The 19,699-nt window shown below is 34.6% G+C and overlaps 1 protein-coding gene across 2 annotated transcripts in view; it reads right to left on the reverse strand.

Annotated features, from left to right (window-relative positions):
- Window positions 1-2,075: 2,075 nt before the first annotated feature.
- Window positions 2,076-19,699, reverse strand: part of CNDP1 (carnosine dipeptidase 1) — a 68,273-nt gene continuing 50,649 nt past the window's right edge. For both annotated transcript variants that reach the window (XM_074273857.1, XM_074273868.1), the window contains exons 7-12: window positions 16,807-16,891; window positions 8,629-8,789; window positions 7,393-7,557; window positions 6,147-6,288; window positions 4,063-4,210; window positions 2,076-2,314 (exon numbers count right to left, since the gene is read on the reverse strand). In XM_074273857.1, the coding sequence (XP_074129958.1) occupies window positions 2,245-2,314; window positions 4,063-4,210; window positions 6,147-6,288; window positions 7,393-7,557; window positions 8,629-8,789; window positions 16,807-16,891 (771 nt within the window). In that variant the 3' untranslated portion in view covers window positions 2,076-2,244. The remainder of the gene's footprint in view (window positions 2,315-4,062; window positions 4,211-6,146; window positions 6,289-7,392; window positions 7,558-8,628; window positions 8,790-16,806; window positions 16,892-19,699) is intronic.

A 19,699-nucleotide genomic window follows, 5' to 3' on the forward strand; every position in this document is an offset into this window, starting at 1 on the left:
TCCCCTTGTTCTTGGGGGGAAGAGCAAGTAGCAAGATATGGAAGTGACAATGGAGCAGATTTAGATTCTAAGGTCAAGAAACATATTCTTAATCAGAGCAATTCAAAAGTGAGTAAGCATAATAAGAGATTCTTGTTCAGTTATAGATTGGCCCTTTAGGGTCCTTTTTCAACTCTGAGATTTTATTATTCTAATGGAAAATGAGGCTTATGAATGAAAAACTTTTTTTTTTGTCTAAGAGATAACAAAGTCCAAAACTTCAAGGTGAAAAATTAACAATTTGCTAAGCATTTACTATGTGCACTATACTAAGCTCTGGGAATACAAAGAAAGCCAAAATAGCTCCTGCTTTCAAGGAACTCCCATTCTAAGGGGGGATAAACACATGAAAACAATTATGTACATGCAAGATATCCTCAAACTATCAGGAATACTCAAAGCACTGAGCAGGTGGATTTCTCTTGCAAACTAATGAGAGTATATGAACAAAAAAAATCTCTGCTTATGTTAGGCAGCCTGGGATAAATGGATTGCAACATACATTTTTGGAGAAAACTTCAACATCAATGAAACCATAAATCCTTTTGAGAGTAAACCTCTAGATGTATTCTGATGGAAGTGGAAATCTTCAACATAAAGAAGAGCCAACTCACTTCCAGTTGATCAATGATGGACAGAGGTAGCTACACCCAGAGAAGAAACACTGGGAAATGAATGTAAATTGTTAGCACTAATATCTGTCTGCCCAGGTTACATGTACCTTCGGAATCTAATGCTTATTGTGCAACAAGAAAATGGTATTTACACACATGTATTGTATCTAGGTTATATTGTAACACAAGTAAAATGTATGGGATTGCTTGTCATGGGGGGAGGGAGTAGAGGGAAGGGGGGGGATAATTTGGAAAAATGAATACAAGGGATATTATAAAAAAAAAAAAAATAAAAGTCATTGTAACAATGTCAAAAAAAAAAAAAAAGAGAGAGTAAACCTCTAGTTCAAGCATAACATATATATATACACACACACACAGATATATGTGCAAGTCACCATTACAGAAACAAAATCTTGAGAAAGGCATTTTGAGGGGACAAATCTAAATTCTTCTCTATTAGCATGATTTCATTTCAACTTTAAAGTTTGAATTGATTTCTGTTTACATAAAGTCAACTGTGAAAATAATTGCATTTTTTTCTGTTTACACCATCAAATCCAATCAAGCCAAACTAGATGGTTAGCCAGAATGATTAATGAATGCAGGGCTAGCTGAAAGGTCTAATTTCAAAGCATGTTACTATTGTCAGGATTGATTAGTTCTCAATCTAAAACTGATGCCGCTGAAAGCCTTTAGCAATTTAGATGTGGGTAGTAAAGAAAAATTTCCAATGGGATAAAAAAGGTTTCCATAGGGTCTCTGCTGCTTCCTAGTAAACTAACCTACAGCTTAGGCATAACATCAGGAATACAACTTTCACAAATGCTCAGTGTCTTGTAGATAGACTCAATGGAAGAAGCTGAAGCTTGAAGTTAATATAGCAGTATGGAAGGGTGAGGGTGGAGAAAAGCATTCAACTAGAAACTCAGACTGCAGTAGGAATTCTCAAGTGGTTGGGGTATTAATATTGATCATTTCAATTCAGAACTTTTTAATACAACAGAAATAAATGAAATAGAGGTAAGAGGTTAATACACTGCCATGCTATAGTAACTTTTCTGAAAATGAATCCATAGGGAAATCAGTGTAGTCAGTGGTGGAGACCAGCATTTTTATTAATAATATAAAAAGAAATCTTGGTGATAGTAAGTGCTATGTAATGATTGACTGCAGAGGGATAGAATTGTTAGGCATCATGAGTGGTTCAGGGTGAAGAAGGCCAGGCTAATTTTGTACTGATCAGATTGCAAGCTGAGAATCTAATTAAAGTAATTATCTTGTTCTTAACCTATTCAAAAGGTTAAAATGGACCTAACTGGCATCTTTCTTGTAACAGCAAGATAGAGATAAGAATTAGATCGCTGAAGGTGGTTTGACTTTAGGACCACACGACAAGTATCATCAAACATTTGCAACATCTTTGCTTTCATAATGTTTTATTATTTGTCCAAATTTCCCAAGATATTTTAAAATGAAGCAATTTAAACAATCTCTTGGCTGGAGAAGAAATTTTTCCTTTATTTGGATGATATCCTTGTCCAGTAGGGTCTGGCAGTTTAGTAGTCTTGGGGTTGGAAGCTTGAGTAAGTTATGAGTGCATTTTAGCAATCTCCAGGAAAAATGCTGCAAACAATTTGGATCCTTCTATGTAGTTGTACCTAATGCAAGAAAAAAATGAAGAAAAATTCATTTTGGCTCATATTAAAATAAAAAACATTCAGTATTTGTAAAGGAAGATTATGGTTTTAAAATAAAGCTGATGGCTATATTTTAGTGTTCTGAGATCTTAAGAGGAAAGTCACTTTTTGTATTTTGTATTGTGTCAATAGTATTATTATGAAGAGAACAGGATCAACAAATTAGTAACTATGTGCCCTATCTTGTCACATGACCAAGGAGGTTATGGGTCTTGCTGAAAGAAATGGTCTCTTTTAGTGCCTAACCACTGACATGTCAAGGCTTCTAAATTTTAGTATTTCCTTTATCCACTCCACTGTGTAAGTATAAGCTTAGGATAGTTACATTATCTGACAACAAACCTTGAAGTATGAGGAGTCCTTTTAAAAGTATGTTTAACCTTTATGAGAGCAAGAGACATTTCGCAAAGGATAAGTGACCAAAAGATATAAACAAACATTTCCCAAAAGAATTGTAGACTATTAATAAACATGTACAAGATTGTTCTAAATCACTAATACCAACTGTTAAAACAACTTTTGTTTCAGGCAGTCAACAAGAACTTATTAATATAATTTATTAAGCTCCTTCCCTTATACCAAGCAGTGGGGATAAAAAGAAAGGCAATAACTTAGCTCTTGGCCTCGAGGAACTCTCATTTTAAGGGCAGAGATGATAAAAGATGGAAATAACCAATCCTGTTTTTATTTGTTTGTTATTTTGCGAGACAATTGGGATTGTGACTTGGCCAGGGTCACACAGCTAGGAAGTGTTAAGTGTCTGAGGTCAGATTTGAACACAGGTCTTCCTGACTACAGGGCTGGTACCCTAACCATTGTGCCACCTAGCTGCCCCCTAAAATAGCCAATAAAGCACACCAATATACAGTGTGTTTGCAATTTCCTTTTCCACCTTTTACAGATGAGGAAACAGACAAACACAGGTTAGTGAGGATCACACAGCTAATAGATGTCTAAGATCAATTTTGAACTTGAGTTCCTTGTTCCAGGCCTGGCATTCTATCCACTGTGCAACAACAAGACACAGTATTGGAACAGTGAACTAGAAAGCAACTTGGAATTATAATTTTTTTAAGTGATTAAAATATCCATATGTTGTCTCAGAGATCCCAATACTAAGGCATATACTGCAAGGAAATTAAGGACAGAAAAAAAGTATATATGTGAAAATATTTATCACAACTCTTTTATGGTAGAAAAGAACTGAAGATAGTGGGCTGGACAAATTGTGGGATATGAATGTAATGGAACCTTTAAGAAACAATGAATGAAAGTTTCAGAAAACAGAGAAAGACTTAAAAGAACTGAAGTAGAATAAAGTAAAGAAGGGCCAGGAGAATAATGCTGTATGACTACTAACAATGTGAATAAAGAAGAATGAATGAAACTAAACACTAATTATACTGATCAGTTTTGGCAATGGAGAAGAGGTTAAAAAATGTACCTCCCTTCTTTGAATAAGCATGTATACAGTATCACATATGGCCTGTGTGTTGGTTATTTTTGCTGAGATGCTTTTATCCTTATAAGTGATGGCTCACTGGGTAGTAGAACAGAAAGGGATATTTAAAAATGGTGACATGAAAACAAGATATCAACTTTAAAAAACTTTTTTTTAAATGTTTGACTGTTGAATAAGGATAATCTCTGAAAAGATCCCCAAAGATCAGGCAATGAAGTGGTTCACCCCACCAAATATTTCCATTAACCTGTTTATTTTCTCATTCTGAGAATGTTCTCCATCATCAACTGAACCCAGTGGTAGCATCATCACACTCTTTTGGATAATATCCTGGAATGTTTTAGCAATTGGAATAGTTGATCCATCTCGTATCATATCAGGATCTACTCCAAACACTGAAACACAGAAAAAGAAAAAGTGCTTCAAATAAAATTCATGTTCTAGAAATGAGAAAACACATACAAGAGCATTCCCTGCACTTTAGACTCCTTTCTCTTTTTCCCTCCCCATTTCTACATACATAGACATGCAGACCATTTACATCAACAATCTTCTAAGACACTTTGCATTATCATTTAGTGGTTTGGCATTTCAGAGATAAGAGAAATCCTTTGGTAATCAATTCATACACATTTACCTAAATTACATTACTGCTTCTTGATTAAATGGAAAGAAGAAGTATTTTTTCTCATAATGGTATCCATTATACTAACAGTGCTCAAAGCAAGGAACTAGCTGCAGATAACATGTTCAATGTTCAAAAGAAAAAGGATTTGGTAACTTGCTGTCTGCCCTGAGAACTGAGAAACAACTAATCTAGTGACCAACCTTTAAGTCAGAATCCTTGCAGTTGAAGCAAATACCTTAAGTTATGCAAGTGACAAGAAACCGTGGTGGTGGGGGGGGAGAAACTTAGGGCAGAAAACTATACCCTGTGGGAGAAGATAGAGACCTAGGGGTACCATAATAGCAAAGATAGGGAGCCTGCCCCCTCTTCTAACAGCAGGATACCTAGTAGCTTCCTATTTTAATGAATTATTCTTGATTATTGGCATAGTGCTAGACTTTTGGAGTCCAGAAATCCAAAATTCAAATCTTACTTCAAACACTTATTACTAGTTCCTTCCCTTACCCACCTCCCTCAGTGGGTAGATTAAAGCTGAGGCTCTGAGTGGCATTTCTCCTTTCCTGTTGAAGCCTATCCTCTGAAGTACCCTTACTCTATACAAAGGGATCTCTTCACTTAAACCTAGGATCCACCCCCTAGGATTCCCTCTGAAGGAAAAGTTGAGAAGCCAGGAAGAGTAAAATATCAAGGAAAGGAGATAGTCCTGGGACAGCAGAGTTGTCCCCTGAAAGGCCTTAGCCCTCTACGGCCAAGAAGCTATCTCCATTCCTCAATTCAATTCTTCTGAAGTATTTAACCTTCTTACTTCTGGGCATATGATGCTGAAAACCAGTCCCTGCAAGGCTCCCTCATCAAAGGCTGTATTTGGGTAGGATACTATTCATCAGCTCTCTAATGATCCTCCAGCCTCTCTAGCATTCCAAGCCCATTAGACCTTCAATCCTTAGAATTATTAAGGATTACTTTTCCCCAATAAACCAGTTCCAAATATACCAAATATTTTGTTGCTACATGTCTCTATATTCACAAGATCGACACGAAAGACTTGGCTGAAATTCTGTTAAAAACTAGGTAAGTTATTTCTGCAGCACAATTGTGGTCTGGTCTACCAATGTAATAAATCTGTCAAAAAGTTAATGGCATGAATCTGGCAAGACTTATTTTTGATGAAGCCATCCTGGTTCTTAGTGATCAGCACTTCCGAATCTAGGTGTTGACTAATTAATCCTTTGGTAGTACCTTCCATAATTTTGGCAGGAATAGGAGTCAGTGGCATTGGTCTTATAGTTTGCAGGTACAATTCTCTTTCTTTTGAAAATCAGGGAGATTTATCCACTTATTGTAAAATTCCAATTCTCCATTATCCTTGGATAATTATTACTGAATCACTAACACTGCAAGCAACCTAACCATCTCCCTTAACTTGGGAGAACATCATAGTTATTCAAAATAATATTCTATTTTCCTCATACTCAGAAAACAACTTTTGTCAAAGACTTCAAACACACTCCCTGCAATATTCTCAAATATGATCTGCAGGAATCTTTATGTACAGTTTTCAATCCCATTATTTTATCTGAGTTTGACTCCAGTGGCTTATATCAATATATATATTTTTAAATGTCTTTCTCAACTTAAAAACAAGTCTCTTTTATTGCTGAGTACAACTCCTTTGCCATGTTCCATGTTCCTAAAGGTTCCACCTGTTTTAATTGCTCTTCTTGCAGCCACATATTGAAGATCATTAATATTAGCAATCCATGGATGGACTCCCAGTATCATAGTGACTTTCAATTTGTTGGAACTATTGCGCTGAGAGAATATATCCTCAAGGTGCTTTTTCACCTGAAAGACAACATCTCCAATCAGAAATTCAAAAAATTTTCCATTTTGTCCCTCATTTTGGTCATCCTATTTAGGTTCCCTCTTTCTTACTTTCCTCATCTGTAAAATGATGGTAAAATTCCTTTGTGACATGTCAAAGAGGTTTTGATTTTATTTCAGTATTGAGAGAATTGAAATTATAGTAAATATTATATCAGAATATAGCATTTTGCAAGTATGTAGTTAGGGAACACACTTGTCCATAAGTAGCTTTGACCTCTTTAGCCAAAATCACTGAGCTTTATTTAATTATAAGAGTTCAAAATCCTTGACCCCCAAAACATAAAAATTTGCAAAAGAACCTTTTTTGATGCCTACAAGGCATTACCCTGCTACATATTTTGTGATGGGAAATAGTCTAAACAAAGGTCCAAGTACTAGGCAAAATATTATACCCTCTGCCTTATCATTCTATATCTTTGATGCATCCCTTTTCTTTCCCCTATCAAAATTTGACCTATTCCCTCAGGCCCTTCTCTTAAACAGATAAATTTATTTAGAATGAGAAAATAATGCTGTAACTTCTCCCAGATAACATTTACCTTCTAACTACTGCTTTCAATAATGGAATTTCACATACCAGTGAGATGGCAAGATGTTATTTCAAAACCATCTAGTAAGCCTAAGCATAGGGCCAGGTTTGCCTAATTAAAAATCCTCTTTATGAAAAGTTTTTCCCAGCTTTCTAGCAATGACTGATTTTACAATTGACAGCTCACAACATGATATTCTCACAAATGAAATGCAATTCTAAAGTCTAAGAGTTTGCTGTCTGATAAGGGATACTGATATAAATTACAGAAGTTCTAATATTACCCTTTAATAAAAAGTGACGAATTTACAGGATCACACAGGGTCTTGTAGATTACACAGATTTTGAACTAGAAAAGACTTTAAAAGTTATTTTAGCCTATATCCCTAATTTTATAGATGAGGAAACTGAAAATAGTCAAATGATTTGCTGAGGTCACATTATAGTAAGTCTCTGTCTCTCTCACCACCCCCACCATCCCCATTACACTTCCATTAATAAAAATAGCAGTAAGCTAAGTCATCCTTTGTTACCTGTGTCTCCACAACAGAAATATTCATATAAGGCACTAAACGGATTGAAAATTTTCCTGTTACTTGGGCAGGTATGACTGTTTTAGCTCCTGGTTCATCAAACGCTCCTTCAATCCCATGGATAGAAAGAGATGGGTAGCGCCAGAGGTGCATGAGGATTTCCTCCTAAATGGAAACAATGTGATACAAAGAATTTTTAGTGACTGAATGAAGGTTCCTTAATGTTGAATCCTAGTAAGTGACATCATCAGGCAGAATGTATCAGAAAATATCTAAAACAGATTTAAATAGACCCTTATTACAGAGGTTATTTTCTCTGTTAGAGAACTGGATATTTTACACATAAAATTCTGAAGTTTTTATTTGGAGATGTGGAAGTTCTAGATTTAAATTTATATCACCAATAATTAGGAATTCATTCAACAAATATTAAATACCACTGTTAAGCAATGGAACAAATATAAAGCTTAGATAAGATAAAATCCATGTCTAGATATACAACACAATATAATAAGATCATAACTCTAGAACTGGAAGAGCTTTATAATTCATCTAGTTCAATCTCTTTACAGATGAGAAAAAAATCATAGAGAGGTTAAATGACTTGCCCAACATCACCCAAATAATAAGAAGAGAGCCAGGATGTAAATGGATACACATCCTGTGACCCCCAAATTTAGTCCTCTTTCTACCACATTTTGGTGCCTCCCCTTTTAAAAGTAAAATAAAAAATTTCTAGAGTTCTGCACTTAGTACAAGTATTTAAGAGATGTTTGCTGAAATGGAGCAAAATTTGTTGAGAAGCCTTCAAAAAATTCTTTTTAACTTTGGAATAATTGTCTTCTTGCCCTAAGTCCTCTAAAGCTGATCAGAGAGAAGAGATACTGTTTGGAACTCCTCCTCATCTGTTCCAGCATCTAGAGAAAAAAGCCATAACTCCCAAACACCTTACCTTATAAATGGAACATTTCAAAAGGAAGAATCTAACTTTTCCTAGTGCTGACACTACTCTTGCTTAAGCACTCTTACAACTTTAACAGGCTCCCAAGAAATCAATGTCTTCATTACAGGAAGCAGGAATTACAAAATAGTCCCTCATGGCATGAAAACTTTACTAATTGCTCAACTTTCAAAGGTGCAAAGATTTGAACTCTGGGACTAAACTGGGCACTGGAAGAATTGAATTCATCTTTTTCATAACTCTTTTTCAGACCATCAATCAAGTTGTGGTTGTACCTTAGTGTCAAATAGGAATTTTTCCACTTGGCTACTATTTTGATATTCTTCTAGATTCAAGTCAATAGTTTCATACATCTTCTTTTCCTCTTCTGAAAGGGGAGCCACATTATCATAGATTCCAGGGATCAGAATATGACCTGAAGAATCTACCAGGCTTCCTACAAAATAATGTATCAAGAAGAAAATCAATTTAATTCAATTCAGTTCAACAAACATAAATTAAGTGCCTGCCATATGTAAGAGGTGGTAGATGTGCTAGATGATTTAGAGTACTAGGGCAATGAAAAACTTAGCCTCAGACACTCATTAGCTATGTCACTTAATCTCTTTTTGCCTTGATCCACTGGAGAAGGAAATGGCAAAACCACTCCATTATCTTTGTGAAGAAAATCTTATGGACGGTATTGGTGTGCTATGGCCATGGAGGTCAATAAGAACAAATACAACTGAACAACGACACATATAAGCTAATATTCTGGACACTAGGGGAACAAAAATAAAAATAAAGGTTCTCCACCTTCAAGGAATTCACATGCTACTGGGCAAAACAGCATGTGCAGTGATAATTAATAGCCATATAGAAGTAATTGGAGGAAGATGGACATTAACCATTGGAAGATTAGGAAAGGGCTCCTATAGAGGTAAAACTTGAGCTAAACCTTGAAGAAAGCTATGATTCCGGGATATTGTAATGGTTATTATTCATTATAGCTAAATCTATCATACAGCAAGATAGATGGATAGATACACAGATAGATGAATAGACAGACATATACACACATACACATATATATATGCATTATGAGTATATACATTTTAAAAATTAAATTTTTGCTCTCAGTTATGTGTAAAGACAATTTTTAACATTCATATTTGAGAAATTTTGAGTTCCAAATTTTCTTTCTCCTTCCCTCACCTCTACCCTCCTTGAAACAATAAGCAATTTGTTATAGGTTATACATGCTTAATCATGGAAAGCATTATATCTATATATCTATGTGTGTGTGTGCATATGTATATATATACATGCATGCATATATGTGTGTACTGTGTATTTGGTCAAAACCAAGAAAATTAACTCTTGTATAGGCCAATTATTATATGGACTCAATCTAAGTCATATTCCTTTTAATTGAAATTATCATATTATCAAGTTTACTGATAAAACACAAACATGCAAACATGATACATTATCACAAACTACATCGTACAAACTTATAAATATCACTTAGCAGCTATCATTTTTTTTTCAAGTATTAGTTCTTTGATCAAGAATCATTCAAATTAAATTACATTTTAGAAATCTGATGCAGTAGGATAATGATAATTAGTGAAGTATTTATCCACAGAAGATAAACATAATCAGGTCTTTAATCTTATTTCAAATTTTATATAATTAATAGAGATGGAAAAATGAATCTGATTGATAGACACACAAAAACAATTTGCTATTTATCTTTTTAGAGTTTAGCTTTTTACTCACTTCAGTATAGACTTGGCAAATATGTTTTCAATCTCCCTACCTTCTTTTCAGAAATGGAGAACTAGGAATGGGGAATATCACAAATACTGCCAGAAATGATAGGTATATTGGTTGATTTTACTGAACTATTTTTTTTCTCTTATTTTAAATTTATTTTATAGAAGATGGCTTGCTGGGTAAGGAAGGAACAGAAATACAAACAAAATAATATATAAAATGTCGATAAAAATGTAAAGTGTCCAAAAATGATATCACCAGATAGTAAATTTAGAGGGAAATGATGAGAAAAAGTTTTCTAATCAATTCATTTGGGAAATTCAGACTTACTTTCATTTGTGTTTAGTCAGCTAATGGAATATTCATAAAGTCAAGATCTTTTGTAATTGAAAACATAATATTAAAAAATTTAAATAAATATTAGAGGAAGGAAAAATACCCCTATGCTTTAGACTTTTAATAACTATGAAGTAGGAAATTAGATCCTAAAAACTTGGAGATGGAAGATACCTTAGAGATTATCTTATCTAATTTCAGAAGAAATTATGACTATAACATGATGTCAAGTGACCTTGGACAAATCATTTATTCTCTCTTGGTCTCAGTTCTCTCATTTATAAAATGAGTAAGTGGTGTGAGATTGGGGCAGATTTATCTCAAAGGTCCCTTCCTGTTGTGACTTTATGATCCCATGAACTAGTATCATAGATTCAAACCATTTCCACTCAACAACTGACCAGGCTACATGAATAGAGTGAATAAATTTATTTGTGGCTTTGAAACCACTGCTTAAGCAAGCTAAGGAGTCACAAACAGGCATATATGTGGCCTGGTCTATAATAGTTTTTATGCAGAAAAGCAATCATCAAAACCACAGATTACTAGTACTTGGCCTCTATCTAAACAGACCAACATAAAGATTTAACAAATGCATGATTTGATTAATAACAAAGGTCTATTCATATAATTTAAGTTAAAGGGGAGAAAAACCATCTTTGTGGCTGAATTATTAAAAAATGACTGTCATCAATTAAAATAACAACAATAATATATCCCAGATTATTTGCCAAATTTCTTTTTCAAATTGGTCTTGGTAGGCAATACCTTGATGGTGAAAACTATATACTCTTTACTTGGCTTAAAAAAAAAAAAGGAGATTGGGAGTAATGAATGACCAGAAGATTAAAATACAGCTGGAGCTAAAATAAAAGTACTCTCAGCAGGATGTAAAGGGTATATGAAATGGAAATGAGCTGGGATATTTTCCCTGTGACTTAAGCAGGTATTGTTAGACATGGCTATAATGGTGGACATAAATTTAGTTGTCCTTAGCAAATTAGGATGTGATGTAAGAGGAAATGGCTCTTCATACACTCACTCTACTTCACCAGCAAAATTGCTCCAGCCTCAGACCTCACACTGTATTTTAAAATCACTCATTAATTCTGTTCCCACAGGGTGTAAAGAAACCTTCCCAGCTGCAAGCTCAGGACTAGAGCCATTGAATACACCCTGACAGAAGAGAAATATTATTCGCTCATTTTCCTTTTCCTTTTAATTAACTCAGAGAGAAATTTGATTAGAAAGAGCTATTGAGTATTTCTCAGTAAATTCTGCTTTAACTGAAAGACCATCACTAAGGATGGGTAATGGGAAAACATTGATATATATTCTATTCAAAAATCATTCTGTTTTACATATCCTATTTTCAGTAGTTCTCTGCCCTAGTTCTTTAGTATTGAGTGAATTTGCATGAAAACAGGATGCTTAAGAGTTCATTTTCTCCCACTGCTCATTTTCCACTTGAAAACATAATCCCCTGTACGTGATATAATTTCTACGGCAACCATTACATCCAAGAGGATCATAACCTTAGGAAATGAATAGTAGGTTGATAGTACTGCCTTTTCAAATTGCATATAATAAATGTAATTCTTAATCCTTAATATTCTTCTTTGGAATTTTAACAGCTTAAATAATGTCCAATATTTGATACTTATAAAAATATCCTTGCTCAATTCTCCCTTCTGCTACATTGCCCCAGGAGGACTGTGCATAGCATAGAATATCTCTATAAAAAGGGAAGCATCATAGTTAGAAAGTTGAAAGAGGTCACCTTAGCATATCTGGTCCTTTCATTTTTGCAGATGCAGCAATTGAGGCATAGAAATTAAATGGCAGAAATAGCCCCAATCATATCTAAAGTTGGGCAAATTGGTGCTTTGTCCTAAGGTGCTAAATTTGAGAGGGCACTGACATATATCTGCAGGATTTTTTTTAGCAACTGAGATATAAATGGACTTAATACCTAGTTAACAATAAATATTGGATAAGAAACTACCAGATGGTTAATGATTCCTCCCAGCAATTGTTAGACCTCAGATGAGATCTCTCAAAGTCTAGGGCCTTCTTCACTCCTACCAGCAACTGGCATATATTGTACCTCTTCTCTCCTTCTCCTACTCCCACAAAAAGTTGCTAGTTACATCTCTTTGCTTCTCTCAGACTGATAATGGAGAAAGCATAGTGGAAGCAGAGAGCCTGATGTTACTTGGCTTTCCTTTCTGTTGACCTTTTGGTCATATTTTGAAATAAGCATAACTGGCCATCAAGCTGTAAATCCTAAATCAGTAGTGAGTGGTCCTTCCCCAACATCCCACTCTTGCCCACAGGGCAAAAAGAGTTATGATTGTGACTTAATACCTTATTTCAGAATGTTGTAACCACATATATGTGACTATATGTACAAAGCATACACAAATTTTACCAACAACAACATTCAGAAATCATTCAATTTGTTATGAATTTCTCACTTGATTTGTTCTGAAAATTAAAGAAAGTAAAACAATGTGCTTTTTATATTCTATTCATGAACCTCAAACTGGCATTCTTTAGTAATGCACTATGCATTTGTTGGACTAAATGAAATTCTATGCTTGATTTAAGCCACACATTCCAAAAAAGAAATCATGTGCTGCAATCATGCTTGAGGGAAAAATTGAAAATGTACTACTAATGATTTGATGATACAGTGTTCTTAGAGAAGGGAAAATTGGTTCAGATAAAGCAGAAAATGAACCCCCCCCCCTTTTTTTAAATGTTGAACTCCATATTTTCTGAATTTGGCTGAAAACTAAATACTTGGGAAGAAAATCACTCATGATATTTTTCTGTGAAATACAGAAGTACAGGATATTTTGTCAAATTTCAGAAAAATTAAAGGGCTGCTATAAAATAATAATGGCTTATATTTGTACATCATTTGATAGCATATAGATACACAGATATAATATATGCATATACATATATATATTTTATAGATGAGAACATTGACTGGAAGTGACTTGCTCAGGATCACACAACTATTAAGTACTGCAACCAGTCCTAGAACTCAGGTCTTTTGACCCAATATGACCTTTTATAATTGGATGCAGCTAGAAAAGGATATGGGATTTATATGGGATGCTCTTTCATTGATTGTCTGTGTAACAAAGAGCAGTTTTGTCATGCTTTTTCCTTTGTATCCTTTCTGCAACCTTCATATTTTAGTATCTCAAATGACATTAACTTCTCTTCATGTGGGATTTGGGATATGAGGATGCACCACAACTAAAGATTAATTTGTGAATCATCCAGGAGGCTATAAAGAATTATTGATATCAGGCTCCTAAAAACACATTAATACTCTACTTGGAATAGGGAATTACAAGGAACTCATTAAAATCTCTGTGAAATTTGTGCTATCTAAAACCAACCTGAAAACTGTCCTTCATACCACCATTGCAGAACCTTTCACAGAAAGCTGTCTTTGTGAAGTCATGATGATCAATAGTAGTGATAGCTTCTGCTTTCTAGGTAGCATGGTTTTGGTCTAGATGCAGAAACAGGGACTAGAATCTTAGAAAATCCTACTTTCTATGTCTCTGGAATCACTATAATGGCAAAATTGTTCAAATAGCTTGGGAATGCTTATTCTGAGGAGTTAACAGTAGGCAACTACATGTTATAGTGGAAAGAATGCAAGAATTGAAGTCAGGGCACCTGGATTTAAGTCCTAATTTTTCTCCTTCAAAGATTATAAAATCTGAGAGTTGGAAGGGACCTCGGTAGTCCCCTACTTCAACCAATACCCGGTGGCCTCTCATTGTAATATATCTGACTAGTAGTCATCCAGTCTGTGTAGAAGCCCTCATCTCATGAGACACCCTCTTCCATTGTTGGAGAGCTTTGAATTTTAGGATTTTTTTCCTGACATTAAACTTAAGATTTCCACTTTCCTTTTCTACTCATGAATCTTGGTTCTGCCCTTTGGAACCAAATAACAAGGCTAATCCCTTCTCCACATTCCATATGATGACCTTTGAATTACTTAAAAATACCTATCCCATCTTCTGTTCTTCCCTTAGTCTTCTTTTCTCTAAATTGAATATCCCCAGTTTTTTGTTTTTTGTTTTTTTTTTATCCATTCCTTACGGATTCAAGTTTTTAACCACCTCTGTTGCCTTCTTCTATGCTTTTCAGCTGATGATTATGCTTCCTAAACTACAGTGTTGTTGTTCAGTCATTTCAATGATGTTTGACTCTTCCATGACCCCATTTAGGGCTCTCTTGGCAAGGATTCTGGAGTGGTTTGCCATTTCCTTCTCCAGTTCATTTTACAGATGAGGATCTGTGGTAGTTAAGATTAAAGGACTTACTCAAGATTATAAGGCTATACAAGGTTTAAATGTCAAATGAAGTCTTTCTGACTTAAAAAGCCCAGTACTCTCTCCACTGTGCCATATACTATGATGCCCAGAATTGAATATAATATGCCAGAGGTGGTCTGAGTAGGTCAGAGTACAGAATGACTATCACCTCCTTATTCCTAGAAGCTATGTTTTTCTGAATGTAGCCCAGACTTTTTGGTTGCCATATCACGTTGCTAACTCATATTGATTTTGCAGTCCATTGACCTCCATATCTTTTTCAGACCAGCTGTTTAACCATACATACCTCCCTCATTCTCTATTTATGAAACTGAATGTTTGAACACAAGTGTAAGGCACTTACACATACAAGTGTATGACCCTATCTTTATTAAATGTCATCATCTTAGTTTCAGGCCAATGCTGAACTGGCAAGATACTTTTAGATCCTGATTATTAGCTATCCCTTCAAGTTTTATGTCACCTGCAAATTTGATGAGAATGCTATTTGTACCTTTTTTCCAAATCAATGTTAATAGCCCAGGACCAAGCTTAGGTGCACAGAGGCATTCTACTGGAAACCCTTTGCCAATTTGACTTTGGATCACCAAAAATAACTCGAGTCCAGGCATTCAACCAGTTCTTAATCCTTCAAACTAAATGATGACAATCTAGCTGGTACCTTTCCATCTTCTCTATAACAGTAGCATGAGATACTTTTATCAAATGCTGTGCTAAAAAAACCAAAAACCTAGGCAAGCTCTGGAGTATTCTGATGTACCAGCTTAGTACACCTGTCAAATAAAGGAAATAAAGTAATTTTATCATCATCTATTCTTGATGACGCTTCGCCTGCCTTTCTAAATGTTCTTTAACCATGTTTTAAATAATATGTTCTAGAATTTTTCAAGGAATTGAGATGATTTATAGTTTTCAGACTATTTTTTTTTTTTTGAAAATCAGGAAATTTCACTCTTCAATGTTCGGTACCTGTATAATCTGTAAATCCTTAAGCAAATCATTTAACCTTTATCTTAATTTCTTGTGAAATGATGGGTTGCAAATAGATTAAATTTAAAATCCTTTATTATAAATCAATGATTCTTTTGGTCTTTTGGATCTTCTAATATCCATTCTATTGTCATCCAAATCTAACCTGTGCTTTCCCAATTTCTTTTAAAAAATACATGGTTAATGAAGGATATAGCATCCTCCAAAATCTATAAAGAACTAAGGAATGGGAAGATGGGAAGCAAAGAGTGAGGGAAGAAGACAAGGGAGGGATCCATGTGTGGGAGGAGGTTAATTAATATAAGGCAAATTAAGGAACAGAATTAAAACAAAGAGTCAGGAGGGATAGGAAAAATGTGTGTCTATGTTGGGGTGGAGGGGAGAGGGCCATGTGTGTCTGTATATGTATGTGCGTATGTATGTATATATGTATATATATATATATATATATATATATATATATATATATATATATATATATATATATATATATATACACACACACACACACACATGGCTTGCTTGGGGGTAGTGGGGAGATGAAAGGGTAAAAAGAATAAAGTAAAAAAAGTGCACAGCAGAGAACAAAAGAATAATGATGGAGATTCATGAATATAATTTCTTCTACTAATATATATATATATATATATATATATATATATATATATATGTATATATACTTTCTTGACCTGGTAATTTGTTGTTATATATTTTGAATTCTCCCTTAAGAAAAAAAATACAAAGGTAACAGAAGAAGGAAAAAAGGAAGATAAATTTGACTAAATTCTGAGTGAAATAATTGTGAATATTTAGCCTGAGACCATACGTAAGAGGATTAAGGTCAATGCTTTCCCTTGTCTCTCTTGTTCTGCCTTTCTTCAAAACTGTGTGGGTTGTGGGGTCATTCAGTACTCAGAGATTAAAATCATATTTAACTTTAGGGGATTTATTTATGCCCAAATGATGATTGAAAAATAAAATGAAATAAAGTGTTACCAAGAAGGGAAACCAAATCAGCCATTGGCTCATTGAGGATGCCCCCAAAAGTTCCTGAATGAAAATCTTGATCCCTACATTTCACCTGAAAGAAAAGAGACAAATGACTTACTATTTTTTGTTTTTGTTTTGTTTTTACTTTTTTTTAACTCTAGCTTTCAATGTAAATACCTGTACAATATGCTTTCTGAAGCGGTGTAACATTTTTTTTTTAAACCTTATTATCTCTTTCTTTTTACAGCCAAACATCCAAATAAATAATACCCAGTGCCTCCATCTCTTCATCATTCCCTCTTTCCTCAATTCCCTATAATCTGACTTGCCATGACTCTATTATTAATATAGAGGAAAGAACACTGGATTTGGGATTTGAATATCTGAGTTCTATCACTGCCACTCATTGGTTTTGAGACAGTTCTTCCTTTTGAATTCATATTTCTATTAGTAGCACCAGCAGACATCCAGTCCCCCATGTTTGAAATGATCTTCCTCTGTCTCCTTTTAACACCCAATCAGTTAATAAATCTAGTTGAATGACTTTACCACTACATCATATATCATATCTACTTTTTCTTCCTTATTTCTTCTGCCTGTTATGCCAGTTCAGCCTCACATTACTACATGGATGAATTCCTGGAATAGCCTCCTGTCTAGTTGTCCAACCTCCACTCTCTCAAACTTCTAAACCATCTACACTGATACTATAGTAATCTTTCATATGCATAGTCACTGGTACTCAAAACCATGTAAAGATTTCCAATAAAGATTCTGTAGCTTGGCATTCAAGGACCTCTCATAGCAGGTTGCCTTTAAACATAAAGCCTATGTCATACTATTTTCCTTCACATAACCTACCTTCCAGTCAAATTGGATTATTTGCCATCTTTTGTACATCCCAACATTTTTCCATTGCTGATGCTGTTCCATATATCAGGAGTGCTCTTCCTTTCCAAACTAACCTCCTGTTGATTTCTATCTCCATTCATTAAAGACCAATTTAAATCTTCCTGAATTCTTTAGTGATATTTCCCTGCCAGAACACCACCCAAGACTTCGCTTTTCCATCACAAATTATTTTGTATTATAGTTATTTGAGTATGTGTTATATCTCCCTACTAGTTATAAGCTTTGTAGAAGCAAGAATAGTTGCTCATGCTTTACACATAGTTGATGTTTAATAGATTTTTTTTTTTGAATGGAAGTCTTAGAGATTCTTTATTTTAATGTCTTTTAGAGCTATTCTTTCTTTTCCATTCCTAGTCATCACTATCCCTAACTTCATGCTTAAGTCATCTCAAAGCCTTTAATTGGTCTTTTTTCCAATTCACCCTTCACAGCATTGCCTATTTAATCTTCTTAAAATATCACTTTCATATAGTTCATCCTCTTGTTCAAGAACCTTCTTTTTACTTGGAGAAATGCAATCCTTGATATCATAGAATATACAGTTTAGTAACAGTTTAAAACAATTATTATCTCTGATAAACCCCACTGAACAATGATTTTGAATTACTTGAATATTTGTTTTGACTATTCCGTATCTGGTCCATCCTTGACTCTTCTTCCTTTCTTCTTTCCTTTCCTCTCCCCTTCCTTCTCTCCTTCCCTCTCTCCCTTCTTTCCTCCCTCCACCTCTTCCTTCCTTCTTTCCTTCCCTTCCTCCCTTCATCTTTCTTCTTCTCTCTCTCCCTCACTCCCTTCCTTCCTTCTCTCATCTCTTTTTCTCTTTTTTTCTAGATAGAATTGTCATCTTTATTATAGTAGCTTGACCTACCCATGAGCAGCTAATATTTTTCCAAATGTTTAGATCTAACTTTATTTGTATGAAAAGCATTTTGTAATTGTGTCCATATGGTTCTTGGGTTAGTCTGGGCAAGTAGACACCCAAATATTTTGTCTACAGTTATTTTAATTGAAATTTCTCTATCTCTTTCTGCTGGGCTTTGTTGGTAACACATAGATATAATGATTTATGTGAGTTTATTTTATATACTGCAAGCTAAATTTCTTTCTTAAAGACCACATCTTAAATCCAAATCACTCTGTCTCTTATTGAATGACCAACAATAGGTTCCAGACCAAGCCCTAGTTGGTCATTCATTGTTTGGGTCATGATTGACTCAGAATGAATGTAAATAGCAATTATTTCTATTTTGGCTAGATATCTGGAGTATATTCCCCTCCTAGAGATATTTCTTTATCATTTTTTTTTTTGACTAGGTGAAAAAGGCCAGTCTTGGTTCAGTTGCTACTTAACTTTAATTACTGAATGGGTACAGCTGCAGTCAAACTGAGACCTATTAAAGACTTTAGTTTAAAAAGGCCATGGTCTCTTACTGCACCCAGGGCCCTCTCCAGTTGTCTTGATCTATATCTAGTCAATGGACCCAGATGGTTCTGGAGACAGGTGACCTTGCACAGCCCTCCTTCACTTCAGTCCAGTTCACTTGCACATTATAGCTTTAACTCTCTGATGTCATGATCCTCTTCAAATACGAACAACAATAATACTAACATCCTTGATTGAATCTTGTCTTCAAATTGTTCTCTCAGGCTTTCTTGGAGGAAGTCACAAAGGATGTTTCTAATTCCGTATATTGAAATATCATGAGAAATGAACATTTAGATCATTTATTTGATGGAGGTATAGCCCTCTTTAGAGTAATCAACAAGAAAATGTTAAGAAGAAACTGGCATAATAATGGTTGGAGAGATAAAGTAACTTAGCCAATTTTTCAGCAAGTTAATGAAAAAAAAGAGGAGTAATGGGACTGATCTCTGGGGACCTCTAGAGAAGCTGATGATTAAGTCATAAAATGACAAAGTTTTAATGTCTCTAGTATCAAAATATTCTGGGAAAATTCCTATTTAATGAGGAAGGACCTTAAATAAT

The sequence above is a fragment of the Sminthopsis crassicaudata genome, chromosome 1, assembly GCF_048593235.1.
Source record: "Sminthopsis crassicaudata isolate SCR6 chromosome 1, ASM4859323v1, whole genome shotgun sequence".
NCBI lineage: Eukaryota > Metazoa > Chordata > Mammalia > Dasyuromorphia > Dasyuridae > Sminthopsis > Sminthopsis crassicaudata.